Source organism: Lycium barbarum, chromosome 2 (genome assembly GCF_019175385.1).
Source record: "Lycium barbarum isolate Lr01 chromosome 2, ASM1917538v2, whole genome shotgun sequence".
In the NCBI taxonomy this organism is placed as follows: domain Eukaryota; kingdom Viridiplantae; phylum Streptophyta; class Magnoliopsida; order Solanales; family Solanaceae; genus Lycium; species Lycium barbarum.
In genome coordinates, this window is record NC_083338.1 from 131,404,359 (window position 1) to 131,424,171 (window position 19,813).

General features: G+C 36.2%; 1 protein-coding gene across 3 annotated transcripts; it reads left to right on the plus strand.

The window, feature by feature from the left end:
- Positions 1–5,866: 5,866 nt before the first annotated feature.
- Positions 5,867–19,061, plus strand: LOC132627283 (cycloartenol Synthase-like). 3 transcript variants are annotated; one of them, XM_060342537.1, is made up of 19 exons: positions 5,867–6,007; positions 6,639–6,851; positions 7,801–7,986; positions 8,115–8,204; positions 8,342–8,536; positions 8,645–8,729; positions 9,538–9,704; positions 10,978–11,166; positions 11,525–11,638; positions 11,753–11,875; positions 11,983–12,105; positions 12,179–12,277; positions 13,373–13,429; positions 15,762–15,808; positions 15,917–16,060; positions 16,196–16,373; positions 16,701–16,781; positions 17,500–17,583; positions 18,782–19,061. In XM_060342537.1, exons 2-19 carry the CDS (start codon positions 6,654–6,656, stop codon positions 18,890–18,892), a joined length of 2,271 nt encoding a protein of 756 aa, XP_060198520.1. In that variant the 5' UTR covers positions 5,867–6,007; positions 6,639–6,653; the 3' UTR covers positions 18,893–19,061. The 3 variants fall into 3 exon arrangements, with proteins under 3 accessions (XP_060198520.1, XP_060198519.1, XP_060198517.1); XM_060342536.1 differs by lacking the exon at positions 5,867–6,007 and adding an exon at positions 6,247–6,405; XM_060342534.1 differs by lacking the exon at positions 5,867–6,007 and having other exon boundaries at positions 6,462–6,851.
- The last annotated feature ends 752 nt before the right edge of the window (positions 19,062–19,813 follow it).

Genomic DNA, 19,813 nt, shown 5'->3' on the forward strand with positions numbered 1-19,813 from the left:
TTTCAACTTCGATTTTCTTCAACCAAGTATGTGCTTCTGGACTCACTTCCTTAATCGTCTCCATCCTCGCAAGCCTTTTTTTTGTTGATGCTCCATCACAGCCGCCCACATCAATTTATTGAGTGTGCCGTTTCCAAACTTCATTTGAAAATTTGCCTTGATGTGCCTTAAACAATAGTGATAGTAAGCAAAGGGAGGCAGTCACCCCTCCAAAGTAGCCATGCAGTGCATTATGCCTTGATGTCTATCAGATATCACGCATATGCCCATATGATCCTTAAAAATATGTCGCCTCAAATGTGTCAAAAACATCACCCATATGTCGTTGCTCTCATTAGTGACAATTGCGAAAGCAAAAGGGAATATCGACCCATTGGCATCCATTCCTACTACAATAAGTAGTTTGATGTTGTATGCACCATATACATGCGTGCCATCTACTGGCCGGTAGTGACCAAAACCATCAATAGATGGTTTTGAATGCCCAAAACACATAGTTAAAAAATGTACCGCCCTGAAGCCTCCACTCTACAACAGTTCCTACATTGAATTTTTGTAGAGCTGCCACATACCTCGGCACCGTCTTGAAAGAGCCCTCTCAATTTCCATAAATCATCTCAAACGCATACCTACGCCTAAGAAATCCTTTTCTCTTGCTTATTGTTTTTTAATATACCTATTTAACGTTTATAATGCAATCTTTGATGGGGATCCTGCACAAGTTTAAACAAATAACACTTAGCAATGACAATTTAATTGATGTAAGAATTAGAATGAACTAGGTCGAATAGGTTACCTTGGGGTTTCGGCAACGTCTTTAAGTAGCACTTGAGCAATCATATTTATATCTAAATTAAAATGATCTGCTCGATTCTGTCCCATATCACAAATGTGACGTTTGTGGAATTTTGTGATAACCCACATGCCATCGGGCTTTTCAATTACCCGAAGCATCCATTGACGACCTTGATACTGTCGTCTACAAACTAGTCTCCATATTTTTCTGGTTAAATCATCAACCCTATACTCCCTCATATCCTTGTAACAATAAATTTTACTGCCCTTTGCAATGCTTTTTTTGATCCGAACACCATCCCTTTTTCAAGGTAGCAATCGTCTTTTATAAGATCGGTCGTTTCTTCCAAATTTTTTTGACGACATTGATCATCTTCTCTGGTGAAGACAAAGGCATCAGCCCGACCTTGAAGATTATCTAGATATGAAATATTTTCAGAATGCCACTGCATTGGGCTTTCAGGGGGCTTTCGGGAGTTGAGTTTTCCGGCAACGGACTTTGCATCAATGCTATTAAATTTGCTTGCTGCCCACGAGATTGAACATCGACCTCTTCGTCTTCATCATCATCATCGGTTTGTTCTGCATTATTCGGCTCGCTATCACTTGATGATGTCTCGCAATAATTTGGGCAATCATCACCATCTAAGAAAGGCCTCTTCCTACATGAAAGGTAACATATTTTAAATACCAACATCAAATATATATGGATTATTTAATATCAAGGTGATGAACTCACCAATATTGATCTATATTGACATGGTTTGGAGAAAGATCATCTCCACCGAACTGAGTGGATTGACCATTTGTACCACTGGCGAGTTTTGTGAATAATATTCAACTCCACCAAACTAAGAGTTTTGCCCAATATTACTCATATCAGGTGTGTAACCCTTACAAAGATACCAAAAAAGGATATTACTAATAAATAAAATAAACACGTGCTACTACACAAAATAATAATTTAAAAATGAATATTTACCAATTTTCAGTGTTTGTTTGATTAAATTGCTGGCTTAGAGTTTCCAGCGGGACTTGACCACTCAAAATGTGTGTATAAGAACTAAAGTCCCCATAAGTGTTATCATGAGTAGGCTGGACTTGAGGGACTTCTTCAGGCGTCTTTTCTATATACATTTCAAGAACATAAATAGCGACTACATCCCTATAGTCTTCAGGCGCCCTCAAATACTCCCTCAAAGAGTCATCATCATTGATATTCCACACATCATAAAGCACTAAGCCTTGTGAAACGGTGTTTGGATATCTGCCAGTTACAGATAATCCATACTCTGTGGGATCAGTTTTTATTTTTTTATGTAGGTAAGTGACTAATGTTTCGTAGTTTAAGGTTGTTGGAAACTTAACATGGGCTTTTGGTTTGATACTATAACGAACGATATTATTGACATCAAGTATAACTCCATCCCAAAATAGAGAAACCCTAACGGTTGAAGAAGAAGAAAATGACATTTTTTCTTTCAAGATTGAGTTTTTTCAAGAACTTAAAAGACTTAAACTTATGAAATGGATGAGTTTTTACCTCATCCAACATTCATATTAAATAGGCAAAATATGAGCGCAAAAGTGAACTTTTAAAAAACGTGGGAACCCTAATGTGCATGAAAATACTGCGCAATACTTTTGCACATGAAAATATTGCGCAATAGGATAAGATTTTTGAAATAATGCAGCATGGTGTTGTCAACGCATAGTGTGTCATAAAAAGCGGACAAATAATGCAGCATTGTGTTGTCACATCAAGTATAGTGTGTCATAAAAAATGTACAAATATGAAGCATTGTGTTGTCAAATCAAGCATAGTGTGTCATAAAAAACGGACAAATAATGAAACATTGTGTTGTCAAATCAAACATTGTGTATCATAAAAAGCGGACAAACATAGTGTGTCATCTATGGCTGATATATTGCGCATTTAAATGTTGCGCAATATAAGTTAATGTCATAAAAAGCGGTCAAATAATGGAGCATTGTGTTGTCACATCAAGCATAGTGTGTCACAAAAAGCGGACTCACTATATTGCGCATTTAAATGTCGCGCAATACAAGTTAGCATCATAAAAAATAGTCAAATTATGTAGTATTGTGTTGTCACATCAAGCATAGTGTGTCATAAAAAGCGGACACACTATATTGCGCATTTAAATGTTGCGCAATACAAGTTAGTGTCATAAAGAGTAGTATATAACATGATTGACGAAAAACTGACATTCACATTAAAACGAGTTATCATGTCATTCTATACCCAATTTGCTGATATTGGTTCTATTACATGTTTTACCCTACAAGACATATTTGAAGCAATGGGTAGGACATAGGAACTAGATGATGATTTTAAATACTCAAATAACCCGAACAACAGATTCAATCGACAATACAATAACACAATGAGTGAGGAGTGGGATTGGCGTGTCAGGGAGGCTGCATCGCTTGAACAAAACTTGAGGTCATTAGGGCTTAAACGCCCAAAAAAATGTTATATCAATGCCTCGTGACACCCCACAAGAGTTGAATTTTGCTTTAATCGTTTTCGCAAAGAGAACAATCGAATCAAAATATGTTGCCTAAGGGTAGAATATGGTCAACATGGTTACGCAAGATTCAGATCCAAGTGGGATTCGGACTGTGAGATGTCCGATGAAGATTAATATTTTTTTAACATAAAGTAAGTAGGTAAGGTCATAATGACCAACCCCCGAGGGTACTTAGGGGTTTCCATATATATAAGTAGCCTTTCATTTATTCTTAGACTACAGAATTTTGAATGTCGAGTAGTAAAAATGTAGATTGGTCTTTATTCCTTCCAAAGGATTCGAATAGTAGTGGTGATGATAGTTCAAATCATAGCAGCTATTCCAGTGAATCAAGTTTTCTTAATAACAATGATTTCCAACTAGACTATATGAAACCCACCTTCTTATAGAGCGTAACGATGATTTTTGCAGCGTGAAATATTCAGATCCACGAGAATATTATTGCGGGTTACGCCGAGAATGGGCACATCGGCTTGCCGAATCAGAACGTCTTATTCGTGACTTGGAAAATCTCAACGTTCAAATCCCAACAAGGTACTCAATAACCATGCCTCGAGTAGGTCGAGAAACTTGCGAGCTTGCCGTACAAAGGATTAGAAAAGAAAATAACAGAGTGCTAGCAAGACGTTGTAGATTTTACATGCTAAAGTTAGCCGAAGAACAAGCATCATTAACAAGTAGAGAATTAACATCTACATAAAAAAGATATGTCTTAAGAAACCCAAAATGTTGTTTTGAGGATGATATTCAAGACTTCTATTCTGATGATGATTAGGGGTTATTTTGGTTCACTCTATTATATTTTGGGTAATTTAAGTTTCGGACTCATGCGGTTAATTTGTATTTTTAGTTTATGATGAAGTCACCAATTTGAATATTTTTAGTATGTTTTTAATTTGCATTGATTTTTATAATCTATTATTAATTTAAATAATCTTCTTAAAACAAAGTACATAAAAATAATAAACAACAGAAACAAAGTACATAAAAATACAAAATAAATAGAAATACATAGAAAAACAAATTACATAGAAATATTAAAATTAATAAACAAAATACATAGAAATAATAAACAACAACAACATAGCACAGATAGTCTTCCAAAATTTCGGTTTTTCTTTCAAAGCATTTTTCTCGTGTTGAGTTTCTCTAAGGTTGGCCTTGAGAAAACTTTGCTTTTCTTTGGATTCTTTTAGCAACACCTCCAAAAGGTCAATCTTTTCTTTAGCTTCCCTAAGCTTAAATTGCAAGTCAAACTTCACGGTATCTCTAGAGATACGTGAAGTTGCGGTATCTCTATCAACAAGAGGCTTTTTAATCTTCGCCACCACCATTTTATGCACGGGAATGCTATCTTTCCAACGAAAATGTTTGCAACTGCCCATATCCTATAAACATTACAAGAAAATCAGTTTTTAAACGTATAATATGTAGATAATGTGAAAATAATTTAAACCCTAAAAAAATGTAAAAACACTTATTTCGGGCACTTTACAACGCCAAAAATGACGCCCAAGATTATCTTCGGTCCTTGATGTTTTTAGCTTACAATAATGATCACATTCACAAACATCGAGTTCTATAGCAAAGTTTGACGTTTCAGAGCTTTGAGATATGTTTTAAGGAGGGCTAAAGTATGTTAAAAGAGTGAAAATAGAGGAGGTGAAGAAGAGTAGCTTGGAAAAAGAATTGGGAGGAATTTATTGAAGGCCTTTGCGCACTAAATTAGTGCGCAATAGGATAAAACTGCAAAATTGCAATTTGATCCTATTATGCACTAAATTTGTGCGCAAATGATAGTTTGGTTTTTTTTTTTTTTTTTTTTAACGGGGTATTTTGATAACTTTAAATACTTTTTCGATTAAAAAAGTTGCAGACTCTCATTTCGAAGCTGTGACTTTTATGTCAATGGAAGAGTACTTGGTCAAACAAATTCGGGACAAAATTTGGTCGAAAATTAAATATGCTAACTAAGCCGACGTACGTAGTCAACGTCAATTGTAGCATCACACTGTTGCAAAAAAGTGGGAAAACTGATCATTTTACCAAGGGGAATCAGCCACTGAAAATTTCTATAAGTATAATTATTATTATTATTATTTTTGGCTTGTTTAAATTATCCTTTGAAAAGATGGCATCCATCTTGGACCCGCAATTACTGTGGCTAACAAATTTTCGAGAAAATTTGGCGTTTAAGCAAACAGATCCAGTGGATTAAAAATTTATGGGACTTGCATAACACATTAATTTAATGTGTTATTCGAATAATTTTTTTTAAATGACATCATTAACGCAGTATATTTATTACGTTATTAGACTTAAGTTACACTTAAGTCAATAATGCAGTAAATTAATGTATTAAGGATACTTTGATATCATTTTTTTTTTCTTGGAATATTTTTTTTTTCTTTTTGGGATCATTTAGGTTCTAGACTCTTTCACGTGCTGGTGGGTCCGCCGTCCGTTGTAATATTTAATTTTATTTGACAGGTGGTCTGTATATTTGTCATTTGTAATTGCAGCGCACGTGGTTCAACTCTAGAAAATCACTCTATACACTCTTTATTTTATTACTCCTATTTTTAATCAATAAATACACAATACCTAACACTATACCACAAATCACTGACTTTCAAGCTGTCCATCAATCTATACAGGTGCTACATCAGATTCACTATGATTGCCTTAATGCATTCTCATCATATTCATACATATTTACTTGTTCTATTATTCCCACTGATTTCTGCATTCTTCTTCTAACTAATTACATATTAATTTCAGCATTGTAATCTCAGTCACGCACATTTTGCTCTAATTTTTCCCCACATTTTAATTAATATATATATATATATATATATATATATATATATATATATTTTTTTTTTTTTTTTTTTGTCTATCTTCTGGCATCCATACATATTTCCCTTATCTTGTTAATTTTTCAATTAATTCCATTTTTCCCCAAATCTTCAGCATCTATTCATTTTTGTTCCTTGCCGACCAGTTTCTATCAGTAGTTTTCATGATTGTTATTTTCACATAGTTTGTGGTCCTTGTAAGTCCTCGATTTATTTTTACCTCAATGTAGTCCAAAATACAAGGCTGTTAATGATCCAATAATTTTTATTAGCAAAATTTGAATATGATTTGTGATTATTTGTTATATAGTTTGTGGTCCTAGTAAAGTCCTCCATTTATTTTATCTCAATGTAGTCCAAAATACAAGGTTTTTAAGAATCTTAACAGTAAAATCTGAGTATGATTTGTGATTATTGGTTATTTTTCTAGTAATCGGAGTGAAGAATGTGGAAGTTGAAGATAGCAGAAGGAGGGAATCCATGGCTGCGAACAACGAACAATCATGTAGGAAGGGAAGTATGGGAGTTTGATCCAAACCTTGGATCTCCTGAAGATCTCGCGGAAATCGACAAGTTTCGTGAGCACTTCAGTAAACATCGATTGGAGCAAAAACACAGTGCTGATCTCATTATGCGTTATCAGGTACTCCCTTCGTCCCAATTCATGTGATTAGGTGTTTGACTGGATACAGAGTTTAAGAAGGAAAAAAAAAGAGTTACTTTTGAAACTTGTGGTCTAAAATAAGTCATAGATATTTGTGTGACTTTAAATTCATCTCACTAAGAGTAAAACAAAAACAGGCAGTTTAAATTTAAATTGTTACTGAATACAGAATGGGGCTGACTAAAAAAGGAAAGAGTTGTTGCATTTTGGCTCAATAGTTGTTGTTAATGTATAAATAACTATGATGAATCCTCTTAATAGGGTCTGATTAGAGCACAATAACTTTAGAGGGCCAATACTATTATCTTTATGTATCCTTAACCACTTGTAATAAAAAAAATTGTAATTATACAATAACTTAAATTAATTATGAGATCACAGATTACGCTGTGTGTCCTTAAGGAATTTAATCCCCTCACTGTTGCTCAAGGTTTTGGGTTAGTTCTTCCCAGGATAGGAAGGAAAAATCAGTTCTGTAATAGCGGCACTTCGAATTACGGAACTCTGGCCAACTCAACAGCACGGTGCGAATCACACTTGACACTTGCTTTTATTTTCAAAAACAGTAGAGAAGAAGAGGGGAAGATAGGTACGAATTTTAGTGTGTAAAATCTGAGGCAATGCCTCTGAATTTATAGCCAACTATAGGTGTCTCCTCAGAAAATTAGGTGTGTCTTTTCTGAAAGGCACATTTTTTAAAAGGCATGTGCTTTTTCAAAAAATAATTTACTTTACGAGAAAAGGCGCGAGGAGTAAAACCTTTATTTCCCATTCGCACCAAAAATACCTAACCATCCTCCACATGAATGGGGAATGACTAAATGATGGAAACATGCATGAAAAACTGTGTGATTAGCTCTTGAGCATATGTTGATTCTCTAGTTCACGTCATCATACTCCGCCCTTTGCTTTTGTTTTTGTATATCAGTTGTCAAAGGAGAATCAGGGAGTTAGTATCTTGCCCCAAGTCAAAGTACAAGACAATGAAGATATTACAGAAGATACTGTAGCCACCACGTTGAGAAGAGCGCTAAGTTTTTATTCCACTCTTCAAACTCATGACGGTCACTGGGCTGGAGATTATGGAGGCCCGATGTTTCTAATGCCTGGCCTGGTAAATGTTTCTATTGCTACTACTAGCTGCCTAACTTTAGATACTTTTAATTGTTTTATGCTCCCTAGAATTGGGTCATAACTTCTATTTTAATGATTATTTTTCGATTTCTTTTATATCATTTACAGGTTATTACTCTATCTATTACGGGGGCACTCAATGCAGTATTATCAAGTGAGCATAAGCGTGAGATGATTCGATATCTTTATAACCATCAGGCAAGTCCTTTCTGATAATACTCGCATCTCTGCTTGCGTCTTTAATTTGCTGTTTATTTCATTGGCACTTCTTCCTTCGATATTCACCTGTTGGAGCTTGGTGAAAAAGCTTTAATTGTAACAATGTTGAATTGCAGAACAGTGATGGTGGGTGGGGTTTGCATATTGAGAGCCACAGCACCATGTTTGGTTCTGTTTTGAGCTATGTTACTCTGAGGTTGCTTGGGGAAGGAGCTAATGACGGAGAAGGGGCCATGGAGAAGGGCCGTAAATGGATTCTGGATCATGGTTCTGCCACGGCCATTACGTCATGGGGAAAAATGTGGCTCTCAGTTCAGTAACTTCTAGATTTCATTTTTTGGTCTGAAAGCATGCCATTTAGATAGATCAGTATCAATTTATATTTTAATAGACTTTCTTTTCTTCTAAATTAATATAAGGTGCTTGGAGCATTTGACTGGTCTGGGAACAATCCACTCCCTCCGGAAATATGGCTTCTCCCCTATATCGTTCCAATCCATCCTGGTTAGTTTCACCTTTACTTCTTGTATTACTTTTCAACTTCTTCGGTTTATTTCTTTTGGAAAATCAATGCTTGTAATAGAATAATGGGAAAATCAATCTATCAGTGAATGTGGCGAAGTGGGTAAACTGGAGAAACATACGCTATTGCTAATGTCTTCATAAAAACCAATGGATAAAAGAAAACTGATTATGTTGGCAGATCTAATATTTCATAGAAAAAATTGTAAGGTCAATGTATCATTACTCACTTCCATTTGTGTTAGTTATTGGCAGTGTCGTCAAAGGCGCGCTTAAGCGCTCTTAAGCCCTAAAATGAGGCACTACATGTTGAGCGTTTTGCTTCGCCTAGCAGGCGCTACAGTGTCATCATCAAGGCTTTAGGACATATTTTTCCTGCCAATGCGTGTAAGCCTGAAGAGGCGACACTTAACAATTGATATTTCTTTTCATTGTAATATTTTTTCAATGTCTTTAGACTATATTTTTATTATTCATGCTTTTATTTATTAGTCTTGGACTAATCATACATATTTTTTTCTCCATTTGCACCTTTCTTCATTAAAACCTACGCTTTGTTCGCTCTTTGTGCTTAAACCCCCAGTGGACCTTAGATTTTTGTTGCTCTTTCCGCCTTTGATAACATTAATTATTGGTGCCTTTGAAATTTGAAGCAATAGTGCTAAATAGTCAAATTATGGTATTGACTGTATTATGACATTTCATACATTACTGATTCTGTTTCTCAAGAAATGTGTGCTTCTTGTCTTCTCTAAGAAATGGAAACTCTTGTTTCATCCAATTTTTTCAGGAAGAATGTGGTGCCACTGCCGGATGGTTTATCTTCCTATGTGCTACCTTTATGGTAAACGCTTTGTTGGCCCTATCACGCCAACAGTTTTATCCTTGAGAAAGGAGCTCTTTACAGTCCCTTATCATGAAGTAGATTGGGATAAAGCTCGCAATGAGTGTGCAAAGGTTGGTAGGAGCAGTAATCTGTTTATGTTTATTTACTATTTTTGGACAATCTTGAGAAGAGCTTTTGATGAGAGCCACGCACCAGCTTTTCATGAAGAGCTTCTGGTGAGCTGATCTTAAACAATTAAAGACCAACTGACTTGCAACCTAAGAGTTGCCCAAATTCTTGCACCTATATGTTACTTGTGCTCTTAAGACCCAAAAGAACCAAAGTTCAAAATCATTCACGCGTATCTTGTTTCTCTTCTTGTTGCCTGCTGGGCTCTACATCCTTTCTCCTTCCTGTTTGAAAATGAAAACTTATTTGACATCTTCCTTGGGCAGGCATCTCCATGGCGAAGATTCTATTCTAACTTTGCTAAGAGAGTGAATTTTGATACCCTTTTTGAGAAGTTTTTTTTAGGTGAAGCTTCTGATTTTCGGCAGGCTTATCTCACTAGCTCATTCTTTATTTACTTAAGATTGCAGTACCAATTTTTTTTTCTCGGAAGTGTTTCAAAATTCATAGGCTCCATTATGGTTATTTTTCAAGCTGATCGAGCTGCTTGCTTATATGCATGACATCTTCTCTATCCATTTTCAATTTAAGGATTATTCTATCATTATATCAACACCTAGTGGAGATAGAACTTGTATCCCGATTTTCAGCTTAGATATTTTCCAGGTGATCTTTGAGAAGATTTTTGCTCACAAATTTCACTCTTCTTCAGGGATAATGTAAAATTCTGTTGTAGAGTTTACCAAAAGTTTCCATCTTTTTCTTATTTTATCTTCATCAGAAGATCACTTTTGACACCAACTTTATAACATAAGATCTAGTTAAACTATGGTGGGTAGAGTTACCCCATGCTGGTGGGTGTAGCAGGTTCTCGGTGAAATAGTCTAGGTGCACGTACATTGGCCCACAAACCATCATTATCCAAAAACATGTCCCAAAGATCAAAGCATATATTCTTGTACTACCAGACTGGTAGACAATGATGGTAATGTCACTGAGAGATCTTTTATCCATGTATGCTTGCAGACATTCATCCTTTTGAGACATTGAAAAATCTGGAGTTATCCTGGGGATGTAATACACCTACCTAAGAAAACACAAGACAAATAAGAAGTCCCATTCTTGGAGCAAGTCACACGTATGAACTTGGCTAATAACTTGAAGCAAGATCCAATGCAGCTTCTTCATTTGCATCACTAAGACATGTCAATTGCAACTTATACTGTTCTCTCTTTTCTGGTTTGTATCTTCTTTACTTATATAAACTTTCTGCAGGAAGACCTTTACTACCCACACCCTCTAGTACAAGATATCCTGTGGGCGTCACTTCACAAGGTTGTAGAACCTATTTTGATACGCTGGCCAGGGAAAAGATTGAGGGAAAAAGCTTTGCGCACCGTGATGGAGCACATTCATTATGAAGATGAAAACACTCGTTACTTATGCATAGGACCTGTAAACAAGGTCTTGGTCCTTAATTTTCATTAGTGAAGGTCTTTGGTATTCTTTTTGGATCGGTGTTGGTGAAGGTCGTTGTTTATCCATACATTATAGTAATTGTCTTTCAAAGTTACCTAGCTATAAGATCTGATGGTCTTTTTGAAGATTGTGTCAAAATACAGTTTGCAGATGATTTTTACTGTTCTGCAGCAATTCTGTAGCTTTAATTCCTCACGTTCAATCTTAGGCAAAAGAGTAATCTATATAGAAATTCTGTTATTCTTCTGTTCACCTTCATGTTTCAACTATTCCTGATAGATGACATGACTACTATGGGTATAATCTTCCTTTGTTTGCTGAAAAACTGACCTTCCATTTGCAGGTTTTGAATATGCTTTGCTGCTGGGTTGAAGATCCTAACTCAGAAGCTTTCAAGTTGCATCTTCCAAGAATTTATGATTATTTTTGGGTTGCTGAAGATGGCATGAAAATGAAGGTCTACAAAATATCATTATGTTATTATAGATGTCCTACCATAGGCGTCGGTCATTTATTTGCCCTGTTTTGCTTACGTCTGATGATATATAGATTATCTGTTGCAATATTACAGGGGTACAATGGAAGTCAATCTTGGGATACGACATTTGCAATTCAAGCAATCATTGCAACAGGGCTTGGCGAAGAATATGGTTCAACATTGAGAAAAGCACATTCATTCGTAAAAAATACACAAGTAGTACCTTTTGCTGGCTCATATCATCTATGGTGTAACCTTCCATATTATCTTGGTTTTACCTCTGATATTGATCTAATTTGCAAGATCCTTTCTTTACATTGAAGGTGTCAGATGATTGCCCTGGCAATCTAGATTTCTGGTATCGTCATATTTCGAAAGGTGCTTGGCCTTTTTCAACTGCGGATCACGGGTGGCCCATTTCAGATTGTACTGCAGAGGGACTTAAAGTAAGTATTTGTGACAACCATTCACAACCTAGTGATATGCTTCCATTTCTGCTAACCTATTTCTGTCTACCAGGCAACTCTTGCATTATCAAAACTGCCATCAGAGATAGTTGGTGATCCGTTGGAGGCAAAGCGTTTCTATGATGCAGTAAATGTTGTGCTTTCTTTACAGGTAATAGCATTGTCCCCTTCTTATTTCATATTATTGCCCATACTTCTTTGTGTCTCAGCTTCGCCTGGCACTTCCCATCATGTTAATTTGAGGCTGCATTTTTGTGCGTAAACGAACTGACAATTGCAAGAGTTGCTTCAATCTTTTTCTAAGATGCCTTTTAGGTTCTTATTGCATCCCCAAGATGTTCCAAAATCTAGCATCTTCATGTATGTATGGATCTGAATGGAAGCCTCTACTTTGATCTTTTTAAGGTTATGGCACTGAAAAGGGATAGGAGGCGTTTGGAGTTTTAACCCCTGGCTTGTGTACATATTCTAATAAAACACAGGAAGAGCACCTGCTATGGTTTCTGTCAACTGCCCCTGCCGATTAGTTACTGCAAGCTGACCTAATTTGGTTTCTTAAAGCTAAATTAAGCTAACTAGTTTGACTTGAAGCAGGATTGCATTCCAAATTCATGCAGTAGATAACTTAGATACCATTCTTCTTAATTCCTGTTATTTGAAAGTTAGTTCGTTAGACATTCTATCGACTGCATGTGAAAGTAAAACAGCTTCTATTTAGTTCCCACCTCCCAAGGTAGTCTCACATAAAATAAGATGTTTTGGATACAAGAATGATCTGGGTCTTCTTGTGAGTTGTGGCCTTTCTATGTAATTGTAAATGCTACTTCTGGTTGATGCGCTAGAAATTTAAATTTTTTATCACCATATAGCTCTCATTTTGGAGGTGGCCAGCATATCCCTTAATGCTGAGGAATACAAAGTTACCAGTTTCAAAAAAAAAAAAAAAAAAAATTACCTCTGCATCCGTACTCCAGAAAACACTACATCATCAACAACAACAACATACCCAGTAACAGTGAAATACTTTATTGAAACATGCTCTGAGCAGATCAATTTGAAGTTATCCAACCAGTTGACAGTGAGCTTAATTTAGCCACATCTTTATGCCCTTTCCTTAAATCCGGCTGAATAAAATCTCTGTCTTTCTGAAGTTTTAGAGATAATTTCTTGTTATTGGTTGTTCTTGATACTCCTGAAAGTGCAGTCTTGTGAATCACTGAGAAAGCTTTTCCTGGTATATATGCAGAATACTGGCGGCGGCTTTGCAACATATGAACTCACAAGGTCATATCCATGGTTGGAGGTACTTCATTTGCAAAATTAACATTAGTTTCATGTTTCTCTTTAGAAAATATTATCTTTCATGTCATTTCTTTTTTGCTATTACATGTCTAACATTTTTATCAAGTTTGTGGAGTCATATACAGTTATACACCATTTTATTCAATGTGATTCCGCTCTTGCTTAGAAGGCTAGAAGATTCGTTTTTACTTTTGAAGTTGTTTCCTGCTATGAAAGAAAAAGAAAAATAGATAACTTTTTCTTCTTATTTTGCTTTGGGGAAGTTCTGAATTTTAATGGCTTCTTTCTTCTTGGCTTGTGTTATACATCCGCTAGAGATTATGGTCCTCGTTAATTCTTAAAGTTGTATGTTATGCTTGTGTCTTTTCTTGTTAACCTACCTCTCTGCTTCCTTTAGCTAATGCCTTTCAATGTCATAGACCATACTAGATGCACATCTACCATTTTGCCCTAGTCTTTTTTGCACACTTTGGGGGAGTCTGGTGCATTCTGACTCCTTAGCCCACATTAGGAGGTTCCCTAAATGGAAGGGTCAATTCTCTTTTTGATGAAATGGAAGGGTCAATTCTCTTCTTATCGTCTGTTAATATGCCAAGACATTTTGAACTCTTTGAGAATCCAAAGGATGCTTTGGTTATTTTAAGGTATTGATGATAACTTCTTTGTCGCGTATCAAAAAAGTAAACTTCTTTGTCGCCTAGGAAGACCATTTTAATCTGAAACTCTGCCAGCTAACTCTCAAAAGAGTATGTCTTGAAATAGGTTATCAAAAAAAGAGTACGTCTTGAAATATTGTTGTCAATAAATAATTTTGTTTCAATTTGCCAAACATGGGATACTTTGGAATCTATGGGTTGTGGATAGGGGCTGATCTTGGATTTTAAGAAGATGGATGCACTATTATGAATAGACACATCCAGGATTTAAATTTGATGTGTTCAACCTTTAGATTGTTACCATAGAACCCATACTTTTGAAATATAGGTTCACAATTATTTTCTTTTGAAGTTTTGGTGATTTTTACATATATATATGTACTCCATGTCAAAATGATGGGTTTAGTTGAGCACGTTGACAATATGCTATTTTGGTTTAGTTACATAAACTTTTACGATTACAAAAGGAGAATGTGGATTTCAATGGCCCCCAATGGTGTAGCCTAGTGGTTAATAAAGTGGGTTGAGAACCATGAAGTCTTAGGCTCAAATTCCAATAGAGGCAAAAAGCACTAGGTGATTTCTTCCTATTTGTCCAAGCCTTGGTAGACCGAGCTACCCGGTACTTGTGATGGTTGGAGGTAGCAAATACCCTATGGAATTAGTCGAGTGCGCGCAAGCTGGCCTGGACACCATGATTATAAAAAGAAAAGAATATGGATTTCAATATCTCAGACTCGCGGATTTGAAAGATTAAACCAAATAAAGATAGAAAGATAGAGAAAGAAAGTACTTAATTAAAACACAAGATGGACATGGGGATTGAACTCTGAACTCCAGTTGTTGAGATGCACCCAATAACCATTGCATCATAAGACTCTTTGAGCTTGGGTGCATATATATATAAGTAGTGTTGTAGAGGTATAGCATTTATTACATAGTCTAGGAGAGTAGCATGAGTGCAAGTGAACCCACACCCTCCACTTAGATATGCCCCTGGCTAGGGATATTTAATTTCAACTTTGTCAAAAAGTTATGCTCATGCATGTTTTAACCTTGTATTTTGGGATTTAACCCCGCTAATCATTTTTGTTGAAAATGATATATTTAACAAGGGATTTGAATTCTCTTGCTTATTATCTTTATCACCTTTGGGATCATGCTGTAAATGTTGGATGAAATGTCCAATGGCTGTTTAAAAGCAAATTGGCCCAAAAGGTCTCTCTCTCTCTCTCTCTCTCTCTCTCTCTCTCTCTCTCTCTCTCTATATATATATATATATATATATATATATATATATATATATATCACATAATATACTTAAGTAAAACGTGTATTATGCGCGCGCGGGGGGTGGGGGGGGGGGGGGGGTGGAGCTAGTTGCGAATTAACGACTAGCATAAAAGGGTAGTAAGGAAAATGACTAGTTTTCCCACAATGACATTTTTAACCTCTTGTCCTTTACTTTTTGCTTTGTCCTCTCTGAAGAAGTTTTGGGGCTGAGGTGCTAGAGGATGTGTGAAAATCATCAAAATAGATCTTGCACAAAACATTCTTTCAATACTTGGACATGACATGACGCTACATGCATGTATTGGTGGTTTGCTGCTTATTTGACGTGCATTATGCAAGTTTTTCAAGTCTTTGTTGATTTGGAATTAATTTTTTCCTGTTCAGCTTATCAACCCTGCTGAGACTTTTGGAGATATTGTTATTGATTACCCGTAAGTCATCTGCACCTATGTATAACTTTGTTTCTTGTATAGCAGTGTATGTATGTGTACAGAATACATCCATTGATTCCTATTAATCATAGCTTTGTCACTATACAGTTATGTAGAGTGTTCCTCAGCTGCAATTCAAGCTTTAACAGCATTTAAGAAATTATACCCTGGTCATCGTAAAGAAGAAGTGGAACGCTGTATTGCTAAAGCTGCCGCCTTCATTGAAAAAATTCAAGAAGCTGATGGCTCCTGGTTAGTTCTTGTTATCCCTGTATTCTGAACATGCAGTGGAACTACCAAGACATCTGGTATCCTTACTTGGTTCACGTCCATAGTGTTCTTGTGAAATCATGAGAATTGTATTTAGCGTCTGAGGTTCGTTCTCAGGTACGGCTCTTGGGCAGTTTGCTTCACCTATGGCACTTGGTTCGGGGTGCTTGGCTTGCTGGCTGCAGGAAGGAACTACAATAATTCTTCCAGCATACGCAAGGCTTGTGATTTTTTGCTGTCCAAACAAGTCCCATCTGGTGGCTGGGGGGAGAGTTATCTGTCATGTCAAAACAAGGTACTTTTTTCATCTCATATCATTTTATTTAATTCTTATTCTGGTTCCTTGCATATCTAGGACCTCTATGTTAGTAATTCATAGATATTCATGAATGAAGACTTGGGTTAGGAGTATTGTCATTTCATATTCATAATACAGTGAGAAAAGATTTACAAACAAACCAATATGACTTAAATAACTACATATTTCCTCATACTATCAAGGTGCTTGTCATATCTCCTAAAGGATGCTGTTGGGAGAGTTGTCTTTGCCTTCTATTTTCTTGTACAGCCATTAACTTACCAGTCATTTTTGTCTTCTCTTTTCTTCGTCCTCCTTCTATAGGTGTATACAAATCTTGAAGGCAACAGATCTCATGTTGTAAATACAGCATGGGCTATGCTGACTCTAATTGCTGCTGGACAGGTACTAATAACGTTTCGACCTAAACATGATCGTCAGAACTTTAAGTAACAGTGAAGAGTTAAAAAATATATTTGTTTCAATTGAAAAAAGAAATAGATGTTTTTCATTTTCAAATCCAAATAGGAAAATCAAATAACTAGTTTGAAACCTTAGTTTGTTGCTTTCTTCTGCCAATGCCCTGTGGAATTTCTGGAGAGATGAAGACCTCATGACAATTGCTATGCACCTTCATGGATGAAAATTGAAAGATGGGAGGGACCTATCGGTGTGGGGGGGGGGGGGGGGGGCAGGGGAGGAGGAGGTGGGGTTGGAGATCAATGTGAACTAGCGGTGAAATGCTGGGAGATTCTTTAGTGTTAAATTGTTCTTTTTAACGAGATATTAATGAAAGACCTTTATGAAGCATTTGGCATTTTCAAGTTAGTTATTTACATGGTTATTCCTAATTTGAGATACTGAGACGTAGAAATGTTCAGGCAGAAAATTAGTGTTATCAATACATTCCAATTTCCAACTTCTTGGATTTTCATACACCTCTCAGCTGAATATTTTGTATATCTTCATTACTATTGGACTCTTCTTCTTTGTGATAATGACTGAGGGCTATCAGCCCTTTCTGCACAACAACACATCATATAGATTATTGAGATGTGTTATATATGCAAATTGGCCACTTTTTTGTCGTTGAAGTTTACTTTTTCCCCTTAAACAATTGCAGGCAGAGAGAAATCCTACACCATTACACTCTGCAGCAAAAGTATTAATAAATGCTCAGCTAGAAAATGGAGATTTTCCTCAGCAGGTAATTCTGAAGCCTTTAAGCTTTGTAGCTTAAAAATGCTTGTACTGTATAAGAGCCAGTGCCTGGTTGTTATTTTTGAAACTGTAGACTCTACCCTCCTTTTACTTTTGGACTTTCAAGTTAAAAGGTTGCCTAAGCTCCTGCTTTAGAGCTTTGATTTTGATTTAGTTTGGCTGCGCCTCCTGGATAGAGTTTGGGACTTAGGTTGAATTAAGAGCTGCATACCATTTTGGAAAGAAAGCATGTAAATGTAAACTACGTTGTTCAACAGAATCTGGTAAGTGTCGGGTATATTGTCTCGGGGGGCAGGGAAGGAAGAGAGATTTGGAGCTCTGGAGATTATAATCTTTGTGGGACAGTAAGCTTGTTGGAGTAGTGGGCATTAGAGAAAAAATTGGTGAAGACTGGTTTAATGAATAGGTCTAAATCCACATTGCTTATCGTCTCGTTGAAAGGCAAAAATTCTATTCAAGTACAATGGTTGGGGTAAGAAGATGGTGTTTTGGTTAATGTAGGATAATATTTGCACTTATGAATTACTGACGGTTTTAAATGCACAGAGGGGTTTCATTGTTTTAGAGGTTTAATAGCCTCTCTACCCCACAATGGGAGGGGTAAGGTCTGCATACATCTTTCCCTCCCCAGACCCCACTTATGGGATTACACTGGGTATCTTGTTGTAATATGCTTTTCCTCTTTTATGCTGTTTTCACTGTGTAACAACCTTGGTGTCCTTTATACAAAAAATCTCCTAGAATTGAGGCCTAAAATACTGATTGAAACTTGGATGTGGTTTATTATAATTTTTCACTTCAAAACCCTGCTTTAATTTTGGGGTTAGTGAGGATAAAGTATTCAAACAGGAGCACATAAATTTGATGGCTGAAATCCTAATAATTACATTTCTGAGGTAATAGAATTCAGAAAACTGGCAGTGGAGCTGTTTTCATATCATAATCGTATAGGTACATGGTTATGTTTGTTGCATGTGGAACTTAATAATCTTAGTTTTTGCCTCAATTGGCCCAATAAAATCGAAATACAAATGTCCCACCATTATTGTTACTGTGATTCCGACGTTCCGTAATTTTTGTTTTAAGACTTTTTTCTTTTTCTATTTAATCTTAAAATTGATTCAGGCATTCTCATATGTGGCTGGATAATTTGTTTACTTATGGGATGTCTTTTTATTTCTCAGGAGATCAGCGGGGTCTTCAACAGGAATTGCATGATATCCTATTCTGCCTATAGGAACATTTTCTCTATTTGGGCATTGGGAGAATATCGTTCTCGTGTACTCAAAAGCTAAATGAGTTGCACTTCCTGATGATATTGCAACATCACTATTTCACGAAGTGTTTCTCTTTTTTTTTTTTTTTTTTTTTTTGTGCACTTTTAACTCGCTAGATGCACAATAATTGAGTTGGTTAGTTTGCTCTATTTTTAGTTATTTTCGCAACTAATCTTCTTTCGTGGTTCCCATGCTGTCCTCAATAGTTTTCCTGCATTGTTTGAGACGGAAACTGATTAAATGCTTAAGGACTAACAACACATGGTCAGGTATGAAGTAAACGCATCTTATTCACCAAAATTGTTTTAGGTCAAACCCCAAAGTTTTGGTCCATTGGTCTTGCATTTAAGACAGTCATGCTAACCGAGCGTGCTTATCTTGTGTGAACATTATAGTCAATTATTCGCTTAGGTGGGCAGTTGTATGACAAAACCACAGAGAAAGAAGCGACATTTTCGTTGAAATATGCTATGGTGACACCTTTACGAGGCAGTGATGGTCTAGGGGTGGCAAAATGGGTCAAATTCATGGTTATCCGCCCCATCCAACCCATTTAAAATGAGTTCAATATGAGTCAAACCCATATTATCCATTTAAAATATGGGTAAACTTATGAGTATCCACCAACTACACTCCCCTCAAGCTAATTATATATTAGTAGTACTTAGTACATTATAGAAAGTTTTGGGAGTCTAGATTTTTTTTTATTATTTACTGATGGGTTACCTACGTTTCTAAGCTCGGCCCTTGTGGTTGAGCAGAGTGGTGCCAATTGGAAAACAAAATGGGCAATTTGCACAATTGTCCTTATTCGGAGGTGGTCTTTAATTTTTGCCGCTCAAATCGGTGATCTTTAATTTTTGTCCTTTGCTAGAACCCCTTGGTTTCGGATTCGAACCCCCGCTCAGTCAAAAATTAAAAAAAAAAAATTGCAAGATA